The sequence below is a fragment of the Crinia signifera genome, chromosome 1 (genome assembly GCF_055691185.1).
Source record: "Crinia signifera chromosome 1, ASM5569118v1, whole genome shotgun sequence".
Classification (NCBI taxonomy): domain Eukaryota; kingdom Metazoa; phylum Chordata; class Amphibia; order Anura; family Myobatrachidae; genus Crinia; species Crinia signifera.
Window position 1 is genome coordinate 335,421,757 of NC_139217.1, and position 26,511 is coordinate 335,448,267.

Genomic DNA, 26,511 nt, shown 5'->3' on the forward strand with positions numbered 1-26,511 from the left:
CACAGACAGTCAATAGAACAATCAGAAACTTTGCCAGAGTGTCTAAGGGGAATCACATTACAGCATATATAATATACATACATAATAGGGTTATGCTACACTGATCAACTGCCAGATAGAGTTTTGAAAGTACTTACAATGGACCACAATAACAGGATGTGAAGTGCAGGAGTTCCAAAGCTGGAATGATGCTCTGGGGATTGAGTGAGCTCTTATTGGGCTCTAAGTCTGACATCACTTCCTGTATTTTCAGACTAAGAACAACCAGGTGGATGAGAGATCTTAATTCCACATTGGTTTAAGAAACCCAATAATCACATATGCTATGGCCACTAACACTGGCTACAAAGGGCCCGAATCTACAATTCTAACGACAGAATAAATAGTATAAATTCACTTAATAAGTGCCCCATTATTGAGGAGCTGATGTGAAGTGATGTAATGATTATATTAACGGGTTCAATTTAGGATGTATTATCAAAATAAATAAATAAATTAATTAAAAAAAAAAACATTTAAAAAATAAAATAAAAAATAAATAAATTAAAATAATAATAATAATAAAATAAAAAATAAATAAATATCTTCTCCTCAAATGTAGAACCGTAAATTAATTGTTCTTCCCAGGCCCACATATGGAGATTCGCATATGCTGGAGCGAATTTAGTCCCCATAGCGGTCCCCTGTTGCTGAAGAAAAAACTCCCCGTTGAACTGAAAAAAATTATGTTCAAGGATATGTTTCATACTGCTTATTAAGAAGGAGATCTCAGCCTCTGACTTGTCAGGATCTTCCTGTAGGATATTCTCCACAGACTGAAGTCCCTTATTATGGGGGATAGACGAATACAGTCCTTGGACGTCAATAGTCAGCCAGCAGTATTCAGTTGACCAGATTTTTCCTTTTAGTAACTGTAGAACTGATGAACTGTCCTTCAAGTGCGATTTATTTTGTAATACATAAGGTTAAAGCTTTAGATCAAGATAATGAGAGAGGTTCGAAGTTAGAGAGTTAACCTCCGCTATTATGGGGCGTCCCGGTGGGTGTGACTGATCTTTGTGCACCTTTGGGATGTGATAAAAGATGGGCAACATAGGGTGCTTCACATCCAAAAATTCCAGCACTTCCTTGCAGATCACTCCCATTCGGAAGCCAGACATTAAATGGGTCTTAAGCTCATCCTTGAAACCAGTGGTGGGATTGTTAGGTAGTTTGACATAAGTGGACTCATCGCTAAGAATTTTGTTCGCCACGGTTAGATAACTGGATCTGTCCTGTAACACCACCGCTCCTCCTTTGTCGGCCGCCTTTATAATGGTATTGTCATCCATCTTAAGTGTTTTCATGGCCTTTTCTGGTACACTCAGATTCATTGCAAAGTGTTTTTTCGGTTTCAGATTGCGTAGATCCTCGCGGACTGCTTCCTAAAAAAAACATCTAAGTGACTGCCTTGAGATTCTACTGGGTAGAAATGCGAAGGTGGGGCGACTAAGGGTTTTGACTCTGAAATCTTACTGGGATTGTTGGGATTTTTCAGGAAATGCCTCTGTACCGTAAGGTTTCGGATGTATTTGTTCAGGTCAATAAAGAGATTAAAATGATTAAGATGACTATCAGGTGCGAATTTAAAGCCCTTGGTTAATACCGAAGTCTCGGCTGCAGATATTTTTTTCTTGGAAGCATTGATGATTCCTGTCCCGGAAGGAGTGAAGTCTGCGGGCCTTTTTTCTTTTTGGGAGAGTTGTTTGCCTCCTCTACACTGTGACCATGGGGAGAGTCTAACCGTATATGTAGTTCTTCCCTTGTTATACGTCGGGGGGGGGGGGTCTGTGTCTTGGCCTTCGTCCAAAAAATTGCGATGTTGATTTCTTAGGGGAGATGGAGATCTGAAAACTTCACCGCGATTGCGGTAATAATCATCGTAATGGGATGGTATCCTCCCTCTGTAGTTCCTTCTTGGTTGTGGGTGATCCTCTCTATGTTCGTACCGCCTCGGTCTCCCTTGATATCGGTATGGTTGTCTATAGTTATTTTGAGGATTGCGGTTACCCAACCAGTAGGAGTTATTCCTCTGAACTTCGCGGTCATTAAAACGATGGGAATTTCGTCTTGTTCTCTCCCAGATGGGCTCCCTGTGATTCTCAAATCTAGGTTTTCTTTGGGATGGATCTTGATTTCTGGTGTCATTGGGCCAAGTATGTATCTGGCCACTGATGTAATCTCTTTTATCTCTGATGAACTTCCTTTGTTTCCTTTGAATGATCTCTTTCTCAAGTTGATCTAACTTAGTCTGTAGATCTAAAATGTCTTTCTTGATCTCCTCACTCTCTTCAAATTTGGTTAGAAGGCCCTCAATTTTCCCCATTTCATTATCCAGGGCTACTAGTTCTTTCTTACGTTCATTGATTAGGGCGCTCATTAATTTTCCAGAGCACTCATCAAGAATGGTATTCCCAATTTTCTGAAAAAACAGATTATCGCCACCATACGTGGGGGTCTTTTGTAGTCTTAGACCTCTGGGGATTCGGCCCACCTCCAGGTATTTCTCTAATGTGACGATATCGTACCATCCTTTGAGTTCCTTAGTTGCCAGTTTCTCCAAGGTGTTAAGATGATTATAATAATCCTCTCCATCGTCCTCCATATCCAACTCGAAATCTTCCTCCGAAAACATATTCTTTACATAGAGAGACCTCTTGGTCCTATCTTTAAATAAAGGCATCCTTCCCTATGAAGGGCGGGGGCTGCAAGTTCAGGGTGACTAACAGAAAACAGATAGATAGGAATGGAAAACCCCAATCTGCGCCCGGGTAAAGTAAAAGCAGCACCACTGAAAGGTCTCCTGTTAGACGAGACCCAGTTTTTTAGAGATGAAGAAAGGGAAAAAGATCTAAAGCTTCAACCTTATGTTTTACAAAATAAATCGCACTTGAAGGACAGTTCATCAGTCCTACAGTTACTAAAAGGAAAAATCTGGTCAACTGAATACTGCTGGCTGACTATTGACGTCCAAGGACTGTATTCGTCTATCCCCCATAATAAGGGACTTCAGTCTGTGGAGAATATCCTACGGGAAGATCCTGACAAGTCAGAGGCTGAGATCTCCTTCTTAATAAGCAGTATGAAACATATCCTTGAACATAATTTTTTTCAGTTCAACGGGGAGTTTTTTCTTCAGCAACAGGGGACCGCTATGGGGACTAAATTCGCTCCAGCATATGCGAATCTCCATATGCGGGCCTGGGAAGAACAATTCATTTACGGTTCTACATTTGAGGAGAAGATAGTAGTGTATAAGAGGTATATAGACGATCTCCTCCTCATCTGGCGCGGTGACGAATCGAGCATCTCAGAGTTCATCTCTTATATACATGTGAATGATTTCAATTTAAAATTCACCTTCAAATCTCATACCCAAAAGATAGAGTTTCTTGACCTTGAGCTGGAAGGCAACCCCGGTGAAGAAATCATCACCCGAACTCATTTCAAAACGGTTGATGCAAATAGCTTCATACCTGCCACTAGCTGTCATTTACCTCCTTGGAAAAATAATGTCCCCTACGTGCAGTTCCTGAGAATTAAGCGCAACTGCAGTAATGATGACGATTATTGGCATCAATCTCTACTCCTTAGGGATCGGTTCCTTGATAGAGGATATAAAAAGGATTCCATTGAAGAAGCCAGATCAAAAGCCTCCCTTAGAGATAGAAACAGCCTGTTGGTCAAATCAGATAGACCAAAAACTGAATTCAAGTGTCGGCCGTTCGTGACTCAATACAACTGTGAAAACCATCTAATCAGAAAAACTCTAGAGAAACACTGGAGTCTGCTTCTGAGGGATCCGATTCTGGGCCCACACCTACCATCTAGACCCAACTTAGTTTTCCGCAGAGCTAGTAACCTCAAATCTGTACTAGCGCCAAGTAATCTCAAACCAGTACCATCTCTTAACCCTAATGGGACGAATTTTCTAAATAAAAGACCAGGAACAACACCTTGTAATAAATGGATATGCTGTTCATTTCTGGATAAGTCACAATTCATAGTCAAAAAAGGGAAAAGGGGAATTGGGAAGTCTGCACTGGTTGGTGCTATAGCACCTAATGAGGCCCCAAGCGAGACAGTGTTCTACAATTTGTGTGTAATCTCTGTGGGGGTGCAGCCAAAGACAATGGGTTTATAAGCAAAAAATGGAAAAAAGAGAAAAGATTGTCTTCTTTTTTTGGCGCACAGAAGAGAAAATAGAGTATTTTAATGTTTGTTATAATGTTATTTAAAATTTAACTTTTAATTTTTCTGTTTTAAAACTGCTTTTTATGCGAAATATTGATGCAGTAAACAAAATTAATAAAATCGGTGTCAGTGTGTCTTTTTTTGTGTTGATTCCTTGATTTAATTCTTATTCAGAGATATGTGTTGTAATTAATCCTTGGGTATTCAAAATACTTGGTTCTATCTCATATATGATACACTGTTTCCTTTAATCATTTATAATTGTATTAAGGTTCCTCTTATTTATTCTTCCTCTATGAGTATATTTTTGTATCAATCTCAGAGGAGTACAGGATAGACAAGTATGGATAGGCAGACTTTTATATATTTTAGCTGTCTTATCTTGTTTTACCCATTTGACAATGTATCAGGTTAGTTTTAATAACACATGTGACTCTGATTTTTGTTTTAGTTGATATTTTTTTTAAAAGGGGATTCGTGACCTTTTTTCGGCATCTATATTGCACCGTCCATCAACTGGTATAGTGTGGTTGCACTGTTATTGTTAGTTGAATAATCTTCTGCTAATCCCTATATGCCTTTATTGATTATATCTAGGGATTGCAGTGTTATTCAATATTTGTTAGTGCAGTTTTATATTGTTAATAGATCAATTGATTTCTGTACATCACTAAATACATGTGTTTTGTGTTGTGTCAGCAACAGGTTTTAATACACACAATTTTTTATTTAATAAGTGATAACGTTAGTATAGTTAGGTTTATACAAGACGCTGAATTGTTGATTGAATAATTATCTTTCAATCCCTTAGTATGCTGTATATCTTTATTGATTATATTTTGGGATTGCAGTATTATTCAATATTTGTGAGTGCAGTTTTTATTATTAATAAATCAATTGATTTCTGCACATCGCTAAATAGATGTGTTTTATGTTGTGTCAGCAACAAGTTTAAGTGTGCATAGTTTTGTTTAGTAAGTGACAGCGTTAATGTAGTTTAATTTATACAGAACGCTGGATAACAATTGTCTTTGTTGATCTGTAGCAAACCAGTGGCAGATTCACATAAGTGCACTCTTATTTCTATTAGAGGGCAACGTTATATGGTTTAGTTTCAATAGTGTCTGCACTATTAAATTATAATGTGCTAGCAATGAGTATTTACACAGTTGGTGTTGGCGTTATGTAATTTAATTTCCAGACGCCGTTTTAGTAATAGCTGCGCTGTTGCTTTGTCATATACTAGTAGTAGTTTGGAGTAGACGCAGGTTTCCTTCAGATAGTGTTGGCAGTGTATGCCGTAGTTTAATTTATACACGCCGTTGGTAGCAGAAATGCCATCAATTCTCAGTGGGCTGTTAGCTGGTTCAAATAGGTGCAATTTGCTCAATAGGTAATAGTGTTTGTGTAGTTCACTCAATGCACATTAATGAATGACTGCTGCGTTGTTAATTCACAGCAGACTAGCAGCAGATGCAGTTTTTCCTCAATAGCTGACGGCGCTTTGTAATTTAATTTACAAACGCCGCTGGGTAATTACTGCACTATGGCTGTGTTGCACTTGTGGTATGCTAATGGCAAGTTCGAATGGATGCAGCTTTTTGTCATTAATGACGGCGTTGCATAGTTTAATTTATGCACGTCGCTGGTACTAGCTGCGCTGTAAATTGTTGGTAGCAGCAAATTCAAATAAGGGCAGCTTTCCTTAATTAGTGGCGTTGCATAGTTTAATTTATGCCCGTCGCTGGTAATAACTGCACCATTAATTGATGGCGTGTTGGTGATAGCAAATTCAGATGAGGGCAGTTTTCCTTACAAACTAACAATAACAGTGCAACCACACTATACCAGTTGATGGACGGTGCAATATAGATGCCGAAAAAAGGTCACGAATCCCCTTTTAAAAAAATTATCAACTAAAACAAAAATCAGAGTCACATGTGTTATTAAAACTAACCTGATACATTGTCAAATGGGTAAAACAAGATAAGACAGCTAAAATATATAAAAGTCTGCCTATCCATACTTGTCTATCCTGTACTCCTCTGAGATTGATACAAAAATATACTCATAGAGGAAGAATAAATAAGAGGAACCTTGATACAATTATAAATGATTAAAGGAAACAGTGTATCATATATGAGATAGAACCAAGTATTTTGAATACCCAAGGATTAATTACAACACATATCTCTGAATAAGAATTAAATCAAGGAATCAACACAAAAAAAGACACACTGACACCGATTTTATTAATTTTGTTTACTGCATCAATATTTCGCATAAAAAGCAGTTTTAAAACAGAAAAATTAAAAGTTAAATTTTAAATAACATTATAACAAACATTAAAATACTCTATTTTCTCTTCTGTGCGCCAAAAAAAGAAGACAATCTTTTCTCTTTTTTCCATTTTTTGCTTAAGTCACAATTCAGCCATACCCTCGCCAATGGAAGGATGTACAGCATCAATCACGCAGTCACATGTAATTCTGACCATGTTGTCTACATGATCACCTGTAGCTGTAAACTCAACTACATTGGCAAGACAATACGACAGGCCAAATTGAGAATCCAGGAACATATGCGGAACATCAAGAATAAGGTGAAAGTCCATAGTCTCCCCAGACATTACACAGCTCTTCCGTAACTAAGGAAAATTTCAAGTTCACCATCCTTGAGCATGTCCCCCTAAACCCAAGGGGTGGTAATAGAGGCCAAGAACTTATTAAAAAGGAAAGTTATTGGATCTTTACGTTAAATACACTCGCCCCTAAGGGTCTGAACGAGGGAGTGGACATAGTGGCCTTTATTTAGGATTTTATAGGTTCCCGACTAGAGATCTTTTCTGTACCCTCTTTTGGTTTCCGAAAACTTTCTTTATATGAATCCCTTCAGTCCACCCTTTCACTATAAATTTTTCTTTGTCGAGACGATGTATATCTGTATTTGAACTTTGACTTTGTTGTAAATGCCACAGTGATTAACTTACAGACCCTAAGTTTGCTGGCACCAGTCCCCAATTAATAGGGGTGCACTCCTTAAATAGTAGGTTACCCTATCAATATCACTTATCTGAATTAGCAACATTCCCAGGTATATTATTCCCGGGTAATCACATTCATCCATAGGCCATATTAAACCCTTTTCACAATACATATTAATATCCTCACACTGCATATGCAGTCTAAAACCCTATTTATGTGTTAAGATTAACTTTTCAGGTTAGATCACCTACTCCCCCCCCCCCCTTTCTCCCCCCTTTTTTTTTAATTATTTTTATTATTTAATTTATTTATTTATTTAAATTATTATTATTATTTTATTTTTTATTTTATTTTTATTTTTTATTTATTAAAAAAAAAAAAATATTTATTTATTCATTTTGATAATACATCCTAAATTTAACCCGTTAATATAATCATTACATCACTTCACATCAGCTTCTCAATAATGGGGCACTTATTAAGTGAATTTATACTATTTATTCTGTCGTTAGAATTGCAGATTCGGGCCCTTTGTAGCCAGTGTTAGTGGCCATCGCATATGTGATTATTGGGTTTCTTGAACCAATGTGGAATTAAGATATCTCATCCACCTGGTTGTTCTTAGTCTGAAAATATAGGAAGTGATGTCAGACTTAGAGCCCTATAAGAGCTCACTCAATCCCCAGAGCATCATTCCAGCTTTGGAACTCCTGCACTGCACATCCTGTTATTGTGGTCCATTGTAAGTACTTTCAAAACTCTATCTGGCAGTTGATCAGTGTAGCATAACCCTATTATGTATGTATATTATATATGCTGTAATGTGATTCCCCTTAGACACTCTGGCAAAGTTTCTGATTGTTCTATTGACTGTCTGTGGAACCCTTATACTATCGCTGGGCCATCTTTACCACTTGTGTTCCCTATATATGCTTGTTGGATGGTATGTAAACTATGGTCATTAGACCCATTATTTAATTGTCTAACATCTTATAAGCCTGTGATTAAGGGGAATTGGTCTTCTTTTCCTCTATCATCAGTTATATCTGAATGGTGGCAATATTCCACTCTGGAGGAACAATTTTAGGATTCCTTGATTTAAAAAGGGAAAAAAAAATTCTCCGTACTTTCCTGTTACAGAATACGGTATGATGTACATTCACTGAGTTTGTTTGGTGCAGGCCATTTTTTTGTTCACATCTCTTGGTTTGGTGGAGAACTGTTGGTCTCTTCTCCCATGGATGGCCCACTTGTTGCCCTTATGATCTAGAGACTCACCGTAGATCCTATTGAATTTCATGTTGCTTCCCCTCTCCATTGTCCTTCTCTCCATATCAACTCTTTCACCGTTAGCACGTTTTTCTCCCTTGTTTTTTGGCTATATGATCTTATACATAGATTTGTAATAATTATCTGTATCATTATATGTACATTTATTGTTATGTATTGTGACTTACAGTGTGAACTGTTCATATAATATGCTGCTTCCACTGCCCCTGAGGAAGTCTTTTTGACGAAACGCGTTGGGAATCTCTTTGACGATCGGAAGTCCAATCAACAGTTCTTTTGATAACAAATTGTGCCAAAATACATTTTTATTGTGTATGTTATTATTACTCATTGAGCATCTTTTATCATTAAATAAGATTGTTACTTTTAAATGTGTTAATTCATGTCTGGAAGCGCACCCTGTTCTTTTTCCCTTTCTTCATATATATATATATATATATATATATATATATATATATATATATATATATATATATATATATATATAAATCAGCGGCCTGACTTGCATGCAGAATCTGAGCATACATTCTATTTGCACATATAGAGCTGTTCTGCACCTGTGATTGCCTTTATGAGCATACACATTCCAGTCGTGAAATGTCCTCAAATTTGTACTCTGTTGCAGGATTGTTGGCCTCTTAGGTAGAACCATTGTAGAAAGAGTAAAGTTATCGCTCCAATGTCTAGCCGACTATTACGTTAGATCCACCACCTTCATTTATTGTGACTTTTCCTTGTGTCTTCTGAAATACTGCTGGTTCCAGCTTCATTTATGGCTTTAAACATGCATTAAAAGAAGTAGTATACGTAGGGGGGAATTTAATAGGATGAGAGAATCAGAAAGTGAGCGATTTGGTAAGTCCAGTCTTTTTAAAGTGACAATCATTTACACTGCAATATCAAACTGATTTTGCAGTGTAAATGATTGCCACTTTAAAAAAATCTGGAGATGGCTTACCAAATCTTTCACTTTCTGATTCTCTCATCCTATTACATTTCACCCCTTGTGTTCATTCTAGCACCCTGCAGCTTTCAAAATCCATGCAGTTCCTCTTCCCAGCCTGGGGGGTCATTCTCTCCTGTGGTGCTGCTAGCAGAGTGATCTATATTTCAGTACTGATATGCAAACGAGACCTGTGCTAATAGCGCCACAACAGAGAGCGACACCAAAGGCACGGAAGAGAAACTGCATGGATTTTGGAAGACTCGGTGCTAGAATGAATACTAATACACATATGTTTTTTATTAGCACTGTCACTAGTATTTATTTATTTATTAACAGTTTCTTATATAGCACAGCATATTCCGTTGCGCTTTACAAAAGGAGACCGTGATACAACAAACATACGTTTATATGTTTTTATTAGCTCCATTGATAATGCTGAAAAACAGTGGAAGGTACAAAAGGCAGTATATTTAGGAATAGGCCAATGTCCCATTTCTGTCATCTTTAAGGACATGCCAAAATCAACTGAAAAATATTAATTATGCTAATGTTTTTATTATTGTGAATGTTCAGAACCTGTATAGTGCATGTGCAGGAATGGTCCTGTGTTGCCGCACACAATGCTCACTGTAGCTCAGCATAATTGACGTGCAGCTGACATTTTACACAAGTGAAGGTGCCCATACACGGTGCAAGGGTGCTGTGCGATGCGCGCTCCCGCGGGCATCCCATTGCACAGTACATGAATTCTCTGCAGCCCATGCATTTTAAACTAGGTTCCGATCGCATCGCACGAAAATCGCATGTAATGCAATCTAGTTAAAAATGCTTGGGAATATTGTACCATGTATGGGCACCTTAACCATCATTTTGTAGGTGTGCTGAGGCAAGGGTTGCATCTTCCAATGCAGAGTTCTTGACCCAAGCAGAGTGACTTCTCCATCCATCCTAAGTAACCTGAAGGATACTCAGATGGCCGATGTTCATGCAGTGTGGTCCGATGCAGCAGATCACAGACCGACATCAAGAGCCATCTCATTTCACAATGCACCTCCTGCAGCATTTGCTGATTTTTTTTTTTTACAGCAGTCACGTCCAAAGACATAGCTGCTATATAAACTGTGAGCGTAGAGATTGAAGCTACCGCACTAGGTCTTATTGATTTCTCTAATTTGGGATTAGAGAAAAATATACGAACCCCTCATTTGTGTTAATTCATTTCAGGTTGTTTATCCTCACTGAGGGGGAGCAGCCTTAGACAATGATCAGTATACACAAAAGAAAAATAAACAAAAAAGTCTGTTTGTGGCGCACAAACAGACTTTTTTTGTTTCTTTTTCTTCTGTATATAAACTGTGGCCATCGCTGAATCAGGCCCTTCGGTCCTTAATGCTCTGACAATATTTATAGAAAGAAGAGAGTCATTTATCTGGAGTCCTGTCCCTGTCCAAGATCGGAATCACAATTTCCTGATTCATGGAAGATGAGGAAATACTTAATAGGAAGGCAATTGTCTAGGTATTGGACTCCACCTCATAAAATGTTTCAAAACAAAGGTGGTTCATGAGTAAATGTCAAGGTCCAAGCCCTCCACCTTCTTACCTTCCTTCTGGGAGGACAATTTAGAGTCTAATAACTCCTGCAACTGGAAAAGCATAAGTAGATGTCTCTTCCTTGATCTTTAAGAGGTGGTGGCAGTCATTACCATCTACAGCTAAGGGGACATTGCAGAAGACCTTGCACTGATCGCGTTATCAACTGAGACCCATATGGATCAAGGCTACCAAATTGAGAGCCAAAATGGGAAAGCTTCTCAGGATTCCGATGACTCCACTTTGGGGAGCCAGCTAGTTACCCATTAATGCTTGGCGATATACAAATCCTTCAACATAGATCTGGCTTATAGCTGGTACCACCAGCTCAGTGGAACATTCGGGTATAGCGGAGGAGAAACCAGAGTTTTTGCCAATTACTTTAAAGGGCCCTTAGGCTTACATTGTGAATTATTGGAATATAGATATTCACATTTAAGATGCATCGCTTTTGCATTGGTAATAAGATAGTCTATTTTTGTAACTAGCATTTATTGATAATTACAATCCATAGGGTTTGATCTTCTGAACTTTGGCATCAGTTCATTTTAGGATCTGCAAATCTCCACTTTACACATTGGGGATCTTATAACAATTCAACCATTCTCTGTTTATTCCATAGCCGCCCAGTTCAGGTCATTAAGAACTATCTGTTTTCACCATCCTCTGGGTTGTTCAGTTGCCCTCTAGCTATGACGGATGGTGCAGCCAAGGTCTTCGAGGTAAGACAAAACATGACTGCACCTGGTATTGCCAGATCATATTTTACTTTCAATTAAAAAATATTAAGCATCTCCATGATCACTGATTCACTGATTACTTCTGTTATGCATGATTCTCAATGTGATGCAGCCATTATTAGCACTTTCCATTGACAGGCACTTGGTACCCCAGCTGGAGTTCAGGATGCCTTTAAACACCTCACATCCCGAGATCCTAGCAGCTTTTGGACTTCTGGACAGTGGATGACAGAGCGTAGAGGAGGCTCAGATGTGGGTGGGTGACAAGTTTCTTACTTCCTTAGTTAAGTAGGCGCAAAATTCAGACATTAAAGAAAAATTTCTATATTGTTTTTTACTGCAGCACATGGCACAGAGACAGTGGCACATGCCCAAGCAGATGGTACTTACAAGCTATATGGATACAAGTGGTTTACCTCAGCCACAGACTCCGATATGAGTCTGACTCTAGGCAGAGTGGTCGGTGCACAAGGACACACAGTGCCGGTAAGTCTACAAGATGTATAATGCCAAAGCTAGTCCAGCAATCTTAGCTAATATCTGTCACCCCATATACTGGTCACAGGATATCCTTTGAAAGGTCATAAATCACTTGTATTATTTACTAAGGTAATGACTAATTCTGCACTATGTGGTTCTAAATGCTCATAATAATTTATAAAATAGCATTCTGTCATTTGTCATTGAATGCTGACATGAACAGTTCTCCAACCATAGAGATGTTACTCAGGGTTAAATGTGTGAAGCTTGGAGAAGTGATAACTATCCCTATAAATAACGTTATGTGCAAGGTGATAATGCATCAGCCAATCAGCTCCAATATGTAAATTGACCATAAGAAGCTGATTGGCTGGTACATTTTCACCTTGCACATAATGTTCTTTATGGGGATAGATACCACTTATCCAAGCTTCATACATTTACAGGTGTGGTACAGGGTTCCGACAGTCGGGATCCCGACTGGCCAGACTCAGACAGCGTAGTAAGCGCAACAAAGCCCCTTGCCATGCTGCGGGCACGGTGGTTCGCTACCTATTCTATTCTTCCTCTATGGGGGTCTTGGACCCCCACAAGGGAGAATAGCCGGTGGCTGTCGGGAACCCATGCGTCGGTATTTTAACAGTCGGGATCCCGACGTCGGGTAAATGACTGTCGGGACCCCGTCCGGCACCCACATTTACCCCTCAGTCTCTGTACTCTTTGTAGGGCACTAAAGGTCTGTCGCTCTTCTACTTGGAAGTCCATGATGATGAAGGGAAGCTGAATGGAATTGAGGTTCAGCGGCTTAAGGATAAATTGGGCACTCGGCAGGTGCCAACAGCAGAACTGTTGCTGGATGGAGTAAAAGCTCTGCAGGTAACTTTGGTTGATTTAATACGACACCATATTCTATACATCAGCAAGGACTAGTAAAAGCAATATGTAGCATTAACATTTATATAAAAAATTAATTTATGGTCTGTAGGGTATCTGCATTTTTGGATGTTCCACTGTAGTGCCTACTGTGCCCCCTAGTGAATGAAAAAGAAAATAGGCCTTCTCTAATTCACCTGTCATGCAGCAATATTTCCTGTGTTAACGGTGTGTTGACATTTTGTCTCCCAGTATGCCTAAATGACTGCTGTATTAAAAATACGATAATTCTCAGACAAATTGCGCTACCACTGGCTTCTCCGACCTTATTACATTTACCCCATAAAGTGGTTTTTTTATACAAGTGTATTTGGTAAAAAAAAATTTTGTAACTTCAGATTTCACCTCAAGGTCGCGGTGTTGCTTCAATCTCCAGCATGTTAACAATTACTCGTATTCACAATACCATCAGTGCAGCAGCTGGCATGAGGAGGTAATATAATCAATCTATGTTCTATCCATTGTCTGTTAGATAACTGATTTATATTTTCTACCTTCAATGCAGAATAATTAATTTGGCAAGGGAATATGCATCCAAACGATTTGTATTTGGCCAGGTGATAAAGGACCACCCCCTGCATACACAGACCTTGGCGCGAATGGAGGTGAGAGCTCTTTGTTGTCTTCCGTTTCACAATATTAATGACACTGATAAAATGTTTATGAACTGGGTCTTTGTATTAAGGGCAGCCATACACAGGAAAAGAGCCTAAATTGCAGGTAAATCACAGCAGGTTCGATTTAATGTGCGGTCCCCTGTGCATCGCACCGGACCCTCCGGGTACGAAAAGTCCTGGGCAGCTCCCCTGCGGCTTCTTCGGGGCAATCGCTGCAATGCATGGGGACTTTTACATTTTCTCTCTCACTGCTGGAAGGGTGTGCCGATTTTTTTGTGCTATACTATCAAAATGCAAGACTTCAATTTGATGTACATCTTTGTGCTGTTTTCAAATTTATCAGAGTAAATAAGCACATCAAGCCGCATTTGTTTTGTAACGAGCTAATCAAAATGTACAATACAGCTTACAAAAGGGTGTACAGCATCTGAACGTTGATAGCTAAAATGTAAGCACACAAAAAGCTTAAACTGAAATCTTATTGTCTGCACAATTTTAAAGCCAGATATTTAATAAAGAGCCATCATCATTACCACATACTGTATACTTGGACCAGACATATGAGATGCAGACAGATCTACCCTTCAAAAAGCATATCTTAAAATGTATGAGAATCCGTAAAGATGATAAATGTTTTTTTTTTTTTTAAACCAGTGGATTGCAGTAAACCACTAGAACAACTAGCCACAAAAAAAAAATCACCATACACTAGATGTACTTAAACAGCCACAGATTAATAAATAACACAGATTGTGTTTTAAATTCACATAATACACCAAGTTGGTACAGCTCCCAACATACACACACTTACTGTAGTGACTAACAGTTGAACACAAGTTGTGTGTAATTGCTCCTGCATTGCGTTTAGAATTCGGGGCCTTATTCTGGTCCGTTCCCATGGACCAGAATATTTGCAGTGGCTCCAATGGTGGGTATATGCGCATGGGTTAGGTCAACATGGGTTAGATCGACAGGGTCATTAGGTTGACAAAAGCATAAGGTCGACATGGGGAAGGTTGACAGTCAAGAGGTTGACATGGGGCTTTTCAAAAAAATGTCCTGAATTTCGACACAGTCGACATGGACACTGAAACGTAGCACCACGTCCCCTTGAATGGCTCACTGCGCTCGCCATGCTTCTGGCACGGTGCCTCGCTACGCTTTCTCCCACCATATTCTAGTGGATTGTAGACCTGTAAATACCGCCTGTCGGCTCAAAAAAAAAAGTAAAAAAAAAAACATGTCGACCTTCCCCATGTTGACCTAATGCTTGTGTCGACCTAATGACCCTGTCAACCTAATGGTGTCGACCTAATGCTTGTAGACCTAGTGACCATATCCCCTTATGGACACATTTGTGTGACAGTATTCAAGAGCACAACTACAATTTCTAAGTATATATACAGCACTGTGGGGTAATGTAGTCTCATCAAATCAACGACAATTGTATTTTATTAAAAACCCTAATCAGCCAGTGTAATTGTAACTTCTCCTGTGGCTCAAAAAGTGTATTGTTTCTTTAGCTCATTTTGCATTAGCTGGCTTTGCTCATTACTGGTTTCCCTTTTGCGGCTAATGGACTTAATTTATCTTGGATCATTTATTTATTTATATATATATATATATATATATATATATATATATATATATAGTTTTTTTAAAGTGGCAATCATTTACACTGCAAAATGAAACCGCTTTAAAAAAAACTGGAGATTTCTTACCAGATTCACTTTCTAAATCTTTCATCCTATTAAATTTCACCCATAGTGTCTGTGTGTCACCAAAACACTGCCATGTGTTGTCAGCGGATTCGGTATGGAATCCCGGCGTTCAAAATCCCGATGCTGGAATCCCGACCGCCGAAATCCCGACATGGGGGGGGGACGTGGAGCCACGCAGCGGGCCCGGTGCCTCGCTACGCTTAGCACACTAATTTATTCTCCCTCTATGGGTGTCGTGGACTCCCACGGAGGGAGAAAGTTTCGGGATTTCGGCGGTCGGGATTTCGGCGGTTGGGATTCCAGCGCCGGGATTCCGACCGCCGGGAAATTGACTGCATCCCGTTGTCAGCAAGTGAGATTACATCTCTTTTTCTACCTTACTAGCTTTCAAAGCATTTGCTTTGCACGAGCTTACTAGTTTATTTTATTTATTTATTTATTTATTTATTTATAGTTTCTTATATGGAGCAGAATATTCTGTTGCGCTTTGCAATTGTAAACAACAGTGATTAAACAAACTGGGTAGATACAAACCGACATGGAGGTAGGAGGGCCTTGCTCGCAAGCTTACAATCTACAGGGATAATATGAGGAATACAAAGGATAGAATTCCATAGCATGGCTGTCCCATCAGATTACAAGACTGTCCTTATGGGACTGTCTTGTATGGGACTGTCTACTAGTTGCTAATAAGAGAAAAATAGGCACAGTTCTGTGCAATGCAAATGCTGCGCACGCACAGTTGTTCGACTTTAAAGAAATATTAAATTAGTGAGAATAGAAACTGGTGAAATTTACCAGAGCATTATGTGATTTTTTCCAAGACATTCTATATGGACTGTTAAGACCATTATATGACCATGTACTGTATATGACTGCATTCTGTAGAAAACATACTTTGCCACCAAACATTGCTGCAGATGTCCCTGGGATGACAGACAACCTATTCTATACCATTACTGGGAGTATTTTGCAGGCCCATCAGCATGTTCTACATGATTCCCTTAGGTTGAGGCACGTGGCGCTTTTCTTCTGTTAATGGAGGTTTCCCGCTTATTGGGATTAGAAGAATCGAATATGGCAACAGAGCAGGACCAGCACTTACTCCGACTACTTACTCCCATTGCCAAGCTCTACACCGGGAAACAGGTACACTGAGCCACATATATCATCCCATCCTGCTCATTAGTCTGGGATATCTCTCATGTAGCTCTGTTTACACTGTAGGCTGTCGCTGTTATATCAGAAGGACTGGAATGCTTCGGAGGGCAGGGTTACATGGAGGACACAGGTTTGCCAGCTATGCTCAGAGATGCTCAGGTAAGAGCTGAATATAGAGGGACAGCGTATAAATAGGGACCATAGAGCATAGTGTTGACCACTTTGTGTTACTATTGTCATAGGTACTGACAATCTGGGAAGGAACAACCAACATCCTGTCTCTAGATGTCCTGCGTTCAGTCACCAAGAGCCAGGGACAGGTGCTGAGTGCATTCTTCTCTGTCACTCAGGTAAACTGACACATTTCTGCTTGTACGCGACATATCAGGGCCACCAACTCCCACAGCTGGTGGCAGCCCATATAATGATTACCAAGCTTTCCACATTGTGTAGGATGAAGCGCGTCACTGTCTTATCATTTACTGCTAAACACAGAAATGGATGTGAGCTACTGTAGTTACATTGGTATAGTGCCTTGTATAACATATGTCTATTACTTATAATTATGTTTCAACTTCACTGTCAAAGAATGTTCAAATGTTGGTATACTAACTAGCAGCTTATTTATGTGCAGGAAAAGCTGGAAGCCGCCTCTGATGTTCCCAGTTTGTCTCAGCCTATTTCACGTTTGTTGCAAGCGCTACAGCAGCTAACAGCCTTTACACAGCAGGCGGGAGTGAGAGGAAGCAGGTTCTTGGAGCTGGCTGCAAGAGACTTCTCTTACAGCCTGGCCAAAATCTACATAGGTAACTATAAGGACACCAGATTTACCCGAGCATAAAGCAATACATAGTATTATCTGATTATGTGCTTAGCTATGGAAATCACGAGTCATATCACAGCATCTAGGTAGCAGCAATACAGGACTTTGGAATGATTTAATCTCATCTGTTCTGAAACCAAGGAACAGACAGCGCGTTTCACTATGTACTACAACTTACTGTAGTATCACTTTATAGGTAAAATAAAAATATTACTAAGTTAGGGGGGGGGGGGTGTTTGTGTTTAATGATCATACACCTCTTGGGTCAGCCATTCTTCACATTTATATAGGTTTATGTAAAGTTTTTTGTGGCCTGTATAGAGGGGATGTAATTGGGTAGGATAGGATGGTTCTGTTAAATGACATATCAGCCAACAATATATGCTTGGCTTATAAATATTTCCACAGTACAAGTGTTAAGCATGGATTTACTGCAAATTGTTACCCACTGCCAAAATTATGGCTTGTAAAATTACGCTGCTGTCGGGATCATCTATCCCAATGACACCTACTTTTGTCAATTCCCATCATACTGGGTTGTAAAGTAAAAAAGGGCAGATGTATGAACCAGCATTAAGTTCAGAAATGCACTTAATGCTGGTTAACTGGGGGGATTATGTTTAGCCTAGTGTATCACTAGAGCACCTACCTACTAGGTGACAGCCCACCGAGTTACGCTCGGCGGGGCTGTCCCCTGGAATCCCCCCCAGTGTTTAGCCGGCAGGGGGGAGGAAAGCGCATCCAAGCTGGATAAGCGGGACCCGTTATTTAAAAACCGTTATCAGCAGTTTGATACATCTGCCCCATTATGGTTTGTGTGTCTGCAAAGCTCTCTGCTGTTATTTTGTAGAACAGCATCATTATGTACCAGACCCTGGCTTACATGTATTTGAATAAAGCTCTATACCCCAGATGCATGCAGTACCACCTTAAATAGTACATGTTTGTGGCTGAGCTTCGAGTCTCACATTATTGTTATGTGTCCTTCTAGGTTCTCTCTTAGTGGACCACGCGGCATGGGCAGGGGAAACTGACGTAACATCAGCATATTGTGCTCAAAGGTAATTATGTAGAAGGCTTTGAAAAATTGGGCTAAATTTACTAAGCAATAGAGGCAGTATCCTTTAGAAACCGCCACAAACTGATGCCGATTTCTTTGTCTGTCATTTCCAAAATGTCTAATTTAAAATCCCTATCCAACCCTGGTGCTTTCTAAATGACAACTGACCATGACCTGTTCTAATCCACTGCAATTTCTAGTGAAAACATGGTACATTAGAAGCTGAACAGATCACTATAACATGGGCAAGCTTCCTTTTGTTCAAAAGGATACAAATCGTTTAAAACAAAAAAAAAACATGAAATCAAGAGATTAAAACATCGCTGTTTGCCGATGATCTATTGCTCTTCATCTCGGACCCAGATGTTTCATTGCCTAAAATCTATGAGACAATAGAACAATATGAAGCCTTTGCAGGCTACAAGGTTAACCAGAGTAAATCTGAGATACTAAGCCTAGGAGGAAGGGCTATAGCCGCAGAATTCCAGCAGGCCCATGCACAATTTAACTATGTTTCTAAGGCAATGAAATACCTGGGGGTGAAGATCACTCCAAGATTGACAGATTTATATAAAAATAATTTCACACCAGTAATTAAACAAATAATAAAACAGCTAGTAGATTGGAATAATCTCCCGCTCTCCCTATTGGGCCGGGCAGCAGTAATCAAAGCAGTGATATTCCCAAAACTAGCATATTTGATCCAAATGCTACCGATGAGTATTTCAAAGGGAGACATACAAAGTTGTAACAAAGCCTTCTCGAAATTCCTGTGGTCAGGGAAAAAATCAAGAATAGCTTTAAAAAAACTCCAGCTAAAACGAGAAGAAGGGGGACTGGCAATACCAAACATAGAATTGTTCTCTTTGGCTGTTTCCTTTAGATACACATCGGATTGGATCCAACGAAAATCAATATATACAAATTTTGAACTAGAAGAGACACTAGTAAAACCATTTACATTAAACGCATTGCTACACACACCAAGGAACAAAATACCGGTGATTGTAAAATCTAATATCCTGTTTACTAACGCGCATTTAGCATGGATAAAAACACACAAATACCTACAAAGTCTATTTACCAAATCCAAGTATATATCATTACAAGGAAACCCCCTCTTCATTCCTGCAATAGAGAATGTACTGTTTAATGAATGGGCAAAGAAAGGGATCATGGAAATTAAAGATGTATACGATCCAGGGGGCATTATGTACACCTACCAGGCACTAACGGAGAGATTTAACTTGGAAAAACCACAATTCTACATGTATTTACAACTAAGACACTATGTTCAGAGTATAATGGGCTCACAATTAACAAATACAAATAATAATGGAGGTGGGAAAATAGAGACTTTATTAAAAATTAACACTCCCTATAAAACTAAATTTCTATATTGGGATTTGTTCACGGGGAAGACACAAAAAATATGGGCAACACTAAATAAAGCTTGGCAAAAAGATTTTCCAGAAGAGACTAGACTGGAAGAGATGTTCACACACATAGGGAAAACACTAAAAATAATGCCCTCTGCTATGCTGCAAGAGGTCCACTTCCGCACAGCACATAGAGCCTACATTGCACAAGGCCAACGTAAGCACATGACACCAGAAGAAAAAGGCACATGCCCAAAATGCAATACACCTAACGCACTTTTTAAACACAATTTTTGGGAATGTATAAAAATTAAACGATATTGGTACAAAGTGATAAATTTTATTAACTACACATTTCAAATACATGTAAAATTGGATTACAAGGCATTATTGTGGGCAGATCTCTCCGAGTGGAATATAAGCCAGGATAGGAGGAAAGTAAAACCAATACTAATAATAATTATAACAATAGCAAAAAAAATAATATTAAAGAATTGGACGATCAAAGCACCCCCCAGATTAAACTCCATGAGAAACAGCTTGATGAAAACCTTGTACATGGAAAAATATAACGCAGTGCTGGAAACGGAAGAGGGGGGTAGAAGATTTTATGAGACTTGGGGGATCTTTATAGATACGTTAGATAGAGAAACCCAGAAACAAATCTTAGACCCCTTTAAGGAAACTCAATGGTATAGGAATACATTTGAATTAAGGGACGAATGACACACCTGGATGGGCAACAACAAGAGTAAGCAGAACCCAATCTAAAGAATAAACAATATAATAATAACAATAATAAAAAAAAAAAAAAACTCTCAAATAAGAAACAAGGATATTAATCCTATCACATCCCTTCCCCATTGTGTTCGTTATGTGGTGTGATGTTTTATGTTAGATGTTAGGGTGAGACACTCGATATTAACAGCTAAAAGAGAGGAGGCTGTAAGTAAAGGAAGATACACGGAGTTTAGGTCAACTGCAAAGGAATGGGGAGGAAATTGCAGGGAACGTGGAGAATAAGCCCTCCCTCCTCTGCCTAAGAATATGTATTTTAACACCCTTGTTTTGTACGATGTATGTATGGAATTTTAATATGTGAAATACGCAATAAAAATAATTTAAAAAGAAAAAACAAAAAAACATGGGAACCCCTACCCAAAACCTTACAAGGCGGAGAGGAGTGTGGGGAATAGTCCTGGCCTGCTAGTTGTCCTATGGGAGGTCAAACCCTATTTTGGGGGGTATTGACTTTCCCAGGGATTCAGATTGGGTTTTGGGGGTCTGTCTCCATAAGACCATAAGAGTTTAATTAGTTACATATACATATGGCCCCCTGCTAGGTATGAATAATAGGTAGAGATATCAGTGAGGATACAGAGGTGTGCTACCAAGGACAAAAGTTAATAGGATCAAGTAGGACAGGGTATGGTCTGTCACATTGTGGTGCACCAAGACAGTGCTGATATTATACTAGAAACATAGAATTTGACGGCAGATAAGAACCACTTGGCCCATCTAGTCTGCCCCTTTTTGAAACATGTTACCTCAAACCATATTTGATCCTTATTTTTTTGTTAAGGATATCAATATGCCTATCCCAAGCATGTTTAAATTGTACTACTGTATTTGCGTCTACCACCTCTGATGGTAGGCTATTCCACTTATCAACTACTCTTTCTGTGAAGTAATTCTTCCTCACATTTCCCCTGAATCTTCCTCCCTCTAGTTTCAGTGCATGTCCTCGTGTTCTGTTGTTCCTCTTCCTGTGAAGAATGTCTCCCACCTGTACCTTGTTAAAACCCTTGATATATTTGAAAGTTTCTATCATGTCCCCCCTTTCCCTTCTCTGCTCTAACGTATACATATTACGATCTTTTAGTCTTTCCTGGTACGTTTTGTGATGTAGGCCATGCACCATTTTAGTTGCCCTTATTTGTACAGTCTCTAATGTATTTATATCCTGGAGATATGGCCTCCAGAACTGAACACAATACTCTAGGTGAGGTCGTACCAATGACCTATACAGTGGCATTATTACTTCTTTCTTTCTACTGCTGATACCTCTCCCTATGCAACCAAGCATCTGACTTGCCTTCTCCATTGCTTTGTTACATTGCCTACCTGCTTTTAAGTCCCCTGAAATAGTGCCACCTAGATCCCTCTCTTCCTCAGTAGTTTCCATTATAGTGCCATTTATACTATATTTAGTCTTTGGATTTCTGAGACCCAAGTGCATGATTTTGCATTTTTTGGCATTAAACTGTAGTTGCCATGCTCTTGACCATTCCTCTAATCTACCTAGATCCTCAATCATTTGTTTTACCCCTCCTGGTGTGTCTACTGTACCCTGTTGCATACCTTTGTGTCATCTGCAAAAAGGCACATTTTACCCTCAATTCCATTTGCAATATCACCAATAAAGATATTAAAAAGCACCGGTCCAAGTACAGATCCCTGGGGTATCCCACCTTTCCCTCCTTTGACTGTATTCCGTTTACTACAACTCTCTGTTTTCTGTCCTGCAACCACGCTATTATCCATTCAACTATCTTAAAATCCAATCCCAAGCTTTCAAGTTTATTTAACAGTCTGCGATGTGGGACAGTGTCAAAAGCTTTACTAAAGTCTAGATAAGCTACATCTACAGCCCCACCTTGATCTATTACTTTAGTCACCCAGTCAAAAAAGTCAATAAAATTTATTTGACATGATCTTCCCCCAGTAAACCCATGCTGTTTTGGATCCTGTAAATTGCTGGTTTTGAGATATTCTACACATTACTATGTGGCAATTATCTGTAGTGTATCACATACATTGTTGCTTTCGCAATTCATTCATGAAAATCTAACAGGGCAGTTTGTGCAAATATAGTTCAGTATTGAAGATTCATTGTTTGTAGAACCACAATGTAAATACGGGCACAGCCGTGTATTGCTTTTATAGCGGCATGATAAACAATGTTATTAGCATTATAAAGGTATGCACTGCCTGGTGTAGATAGCTGTTAGGAATAAATAACCCGCTGCTGCAGATCACTGCGGGTTTACAAACTGGGTTGCATGATACAATCAGCTTAGTAGTCACAGACCGGGGTTTCCATAAATATCGGGGCCCTGTGCAGCGGCTGAATAAGCACAGTCTTATACACAATTTACATTAGAGTGCTTAAAAGGACTGATAAACGACACTGATTTAGGATGAGGCGGCGCTGATATGGCTCTGAGGAAGATCTGCGAAGCGTACGCCGGCACCACTAGCCATGTGAGCGTCTTCCATGTGCTGCCTCAGTAAATTGTCAGATTAGAAAAACTCCACCAAACCCCTGGGATTTAGAACCCGCTGCTTAGTAAAGTCTGTCCATTGACACTTATACCAGATCTAGAAGTAGAAAAGAGTGTTGATCATAAGTAACGCTAACCTCATTGCTTTTGGTCTCTTACAGGTGGAGTGAACAGGATCTGTGTCCTGTGAGTAAGGCTGAAGCCTCTGGGTGCTATGACTCACATGCAGCATCCATGGACAGACAGCTAGTGTATGAGAACAGCCCTTTGGTAAAGGGGAAGCTCTAACATATTTTCCTGTTCCATTTTGTCTATATGGAATCCCTGATGATCACTCTAACCATATACAGTAGATTGATACTTGGGTACTTGTGTAGTTTCACGGCGGTACTTCCCTGCAGATTGCATTGTATGCAAATCACATGCAAATCATATGCAAATATCATATACGATTTGCATACAATTTGATCCGCGATTTAGCACACCCCCAATATCCACATCAACCTGAAGCGTGGCGAGCGGATGTGGTACGCGTTCTCCCGACCTGTTCATACCCCCACTATCCACGTCAGCGTGGAATTGATTTTATAAAGTGTGGCGAGCGCAGCAAGCCACCGAGCCCGAAGCATGGCGAGCAGACACGGAAAATGAGCCCGGCGAGGGGACACGGATTACTTGACGTGTATTCCGCGTCCCCTTGCCACACTTTATAAATCAACTCCACGCCGATGTGGATAGTGGGGCTATGAACAGGTCGGGAGGACGTGTACTGCGTCCCCTTGCGGGGCTCGCTACTAGGGAAGCCAATCCCGGAGCATTTTTTCAATCCCGGAGTTCGGGATTGAAAAATGCCCAATCCCGGGATCCCGGGATTGGCTTCCCTAAAAAAAAAAACGCCCCGTCCGCCCCGCATATATACTTACATGGGCGGTGTGGCCGGGGAGCTGGGCGGCTGGTACGGGAGGGCGGCTGGTACGGGAGAAAGGGCGGGCACAGCAGCAGCCGGGAGGGCTGGAGGGATGCCGGGAGCGCGGGCGCTACGCAGAGCCACGCTGCCCGGAACGGGAGAATCCGGGCAGCGTCTGAGCACAGGCTCAGGCTCAGACGCTGCCCGGCATTAGACTGCGCATGCGCAGTCTAATCCCAAAACCCCGGGATTGGAAACTCCAATCCCGGGATTGAAATCCCGGTGTTTTTAAGGCCAGATCCCGCTGATCCCGATCCCGGGATTGGCCACACTACTCGCTACACTTGCCACGCTTTGGGCTGACGTGGAATGTGGGAGTGTGCTAAATCGCATCGCAAATCGAATCGTATGCAAATCGCATACAAATATCGTATCCGATTTGCATGCGATCCGCTGGGAAGTGCCGCCGTGAAACTACACAAGTACCGATACTTGTATTGTCCTCTAAAGATGTGTGCATTGCGCCAGCTAATCTAGTTATAATATACTCCTTTTATGTCTCAGGAGCATTTAATATGACAGGTTATCATTTTTATAACTAGCATAGTGATAACCACCAATAATGTATGGTTGAGAGATAATTAAGAAGGTTGATAAATAAGAGACCAGCCCATCTTCTTTTTAATTTTTTTTTAATTATTTTAATGACATTATAAAAACCTGAGTAATGGTTGTCAGCGGTGACTCCCATATTAAATATAGATCTTGAGGAAAGCTTTGGAACCTGGGCTACAAAGTTATACTGCCGTCCTGACAGAGAAGAGAAATAGGCCACTCTGGGGGAGATGTATCAAACTTTCTAAAGAAGGACAGGAGGAGGTTTGTCTCCCTTTAGAAACTACACAGTGAGTTTATCGTGCCTCCTTGTTAATAGTATATTGTGCCTATGTGCACGCAGTGTTAAGGTGTACATACACTGCTGCGACATCTCGCAGCAGTGTTCAGACACCCGATACCCTGGCAGCAGGGACGCATGCGATCCGTTGTGATGGATCGCATGCGTCCCTGCTTCCCGCCCGCCTAGCTTCCTGGAGGGAGTTCCCAGAACGGGTGGTCGCACGGCCAGCCGGTCCGACCACATGGTCGGGTCTAGTGCGCACGGGACTGCCCCAGATTACATTTCATGGGGCTGAGAGATAATTCATCACATAGCACATAATACAGCAAGCACTGGACATTCAACATAGGCTCAAAAGGATTTTTAAAGTGATTTTTACCAACATGGGCAACCAACCAGATACTATCTATTATCTTCTAGAAGGTGCTAAATAAATAATAAGTACATTCTGATTGGTTGCCCATAGCAACATCCCATGTGATGCTTATACCATGTATTACAACAAAGGGGGAGGCATATACAATATTCTACAGTCTGCTCATTTTGTAAGAGGACAAAAGCAAGCCTTCTGACATTACTCAGCATTTTGTGTTGATCGGTGGTAAAAAATCCCCCCTCCCCCAAATAATTTGAAATCCAGGGAGAAAATGAACTGGATATGAAAAAGGTGCTTAATACTTTTTATAACCTATAGATTGTAAGCTTGTGAGCAGGTCATTCTACCTCCGTGTGTCTGTAATTATCCAGTTTTGTTTTATCACTGTTGTTTCCAATTGTAAAGTACAATGGAATTTGCTGAGCTATATAACAAACTGTTAATAATAACTGCTGTTTGCTGATCGGCATACACAGATGCACAAATGTTTCTGGCAATGGACACAGGGACACAGTATTTGGACAATAGGCTGATTCAGATATGTACACAGCGCTGATGCTTCTACAGCTGAGCAATTATCATCTGATTCTACATGCACTGTGCCGCACTATGCACGCTGGAAGGTACTTTTTAGTATAGTGACTGTTAGTCAGAGACCTGGAAGTGGCAACAACAACGCAGATGTGTTGTGAACAATTTGGGGAAATGTCTCAGCCTACATCTTCAAGCTCGTACGCAAAAAACATATTACCACAGCCATTCTGCGTAACAATAGTGGATATATGCAAGCACCACTGTGTGTGTGTGCGCAGATGCTGATATTTGCAAGGCTGCTGCTGGGTGTCTCAATCCATTTCCAGGCAGCTACAGTATAAACATGTTTCTGCACATCTGCTGCGTACAGTACGGCAGCTGGGAGTACAGTAGTGTACATGTCTGAATCAAGCCCTGTGCGCCTTATAAACCACTGCTGCTTTTATACTGTAAATTGCCTTAACTCTCTGCTTGGTCAGAGAACCTTTATTACTAATCTGTTCATTGTCCATTATCTACAACTTGATTCTAAGAAATAAATGATGTGACTTAA

General features: G+C 40.1%; 1 protein-coding gene across 1 annotated transcript in view; it reads left to right on the plus strand.

The window, feature by feature from the left end:
• The window catches only part of LOC146006621 (acyl-CoA dehydrogenase family member 11-like), a 93,479-nt gene extending 66,968 nt beyond the window's left edge, over positions 1-26,511 (plus strand). The window contains exons 4-15 of the mRNA XM_083145322.1: positions 11,668-11,767; positions 11,924-12,041; positions 12,129-12,271; positions 12,992-13,141; positions 13,537-13,631; positions 13,704-13,803; positions 16,545-16,685; positions 16,764-16,856; positions 16,940-17,047; positions 17,332-17,503; positions 18,512-18,581; positions 23,405-26,511. Of these exons, the coding sequence (XP_083001448.1) occupies positions 11,668-11,767; positions 11,924-12,041; positions 12,129-12,271; positions 12,992-13,141; positions 13,537-13,631; positions 13,704-13,803; positions 16,545-16,685; positions 16,764-16,856; positions 16,940-17,047; positions 17,332-17,503; positions 18,512-18,581; positions 23,405-23,531 (1,417 nt within the window). The 3' untranslated portion in view covers positions 23,532-26,511. The remainder of the gene's footprint in view (positions 1-11,667; positions 11,768-11,923; positions 12,042-12,128; positions 12,272-12,991; positions 13,142-13,536; positions 13,632-13,703; positions 13,804-16,544; positions 16,686-16,763; positions 16,857-16,939; positions 17,048-17,331; positions 17,504-18,511; positions 18,582-23,404) is intronic.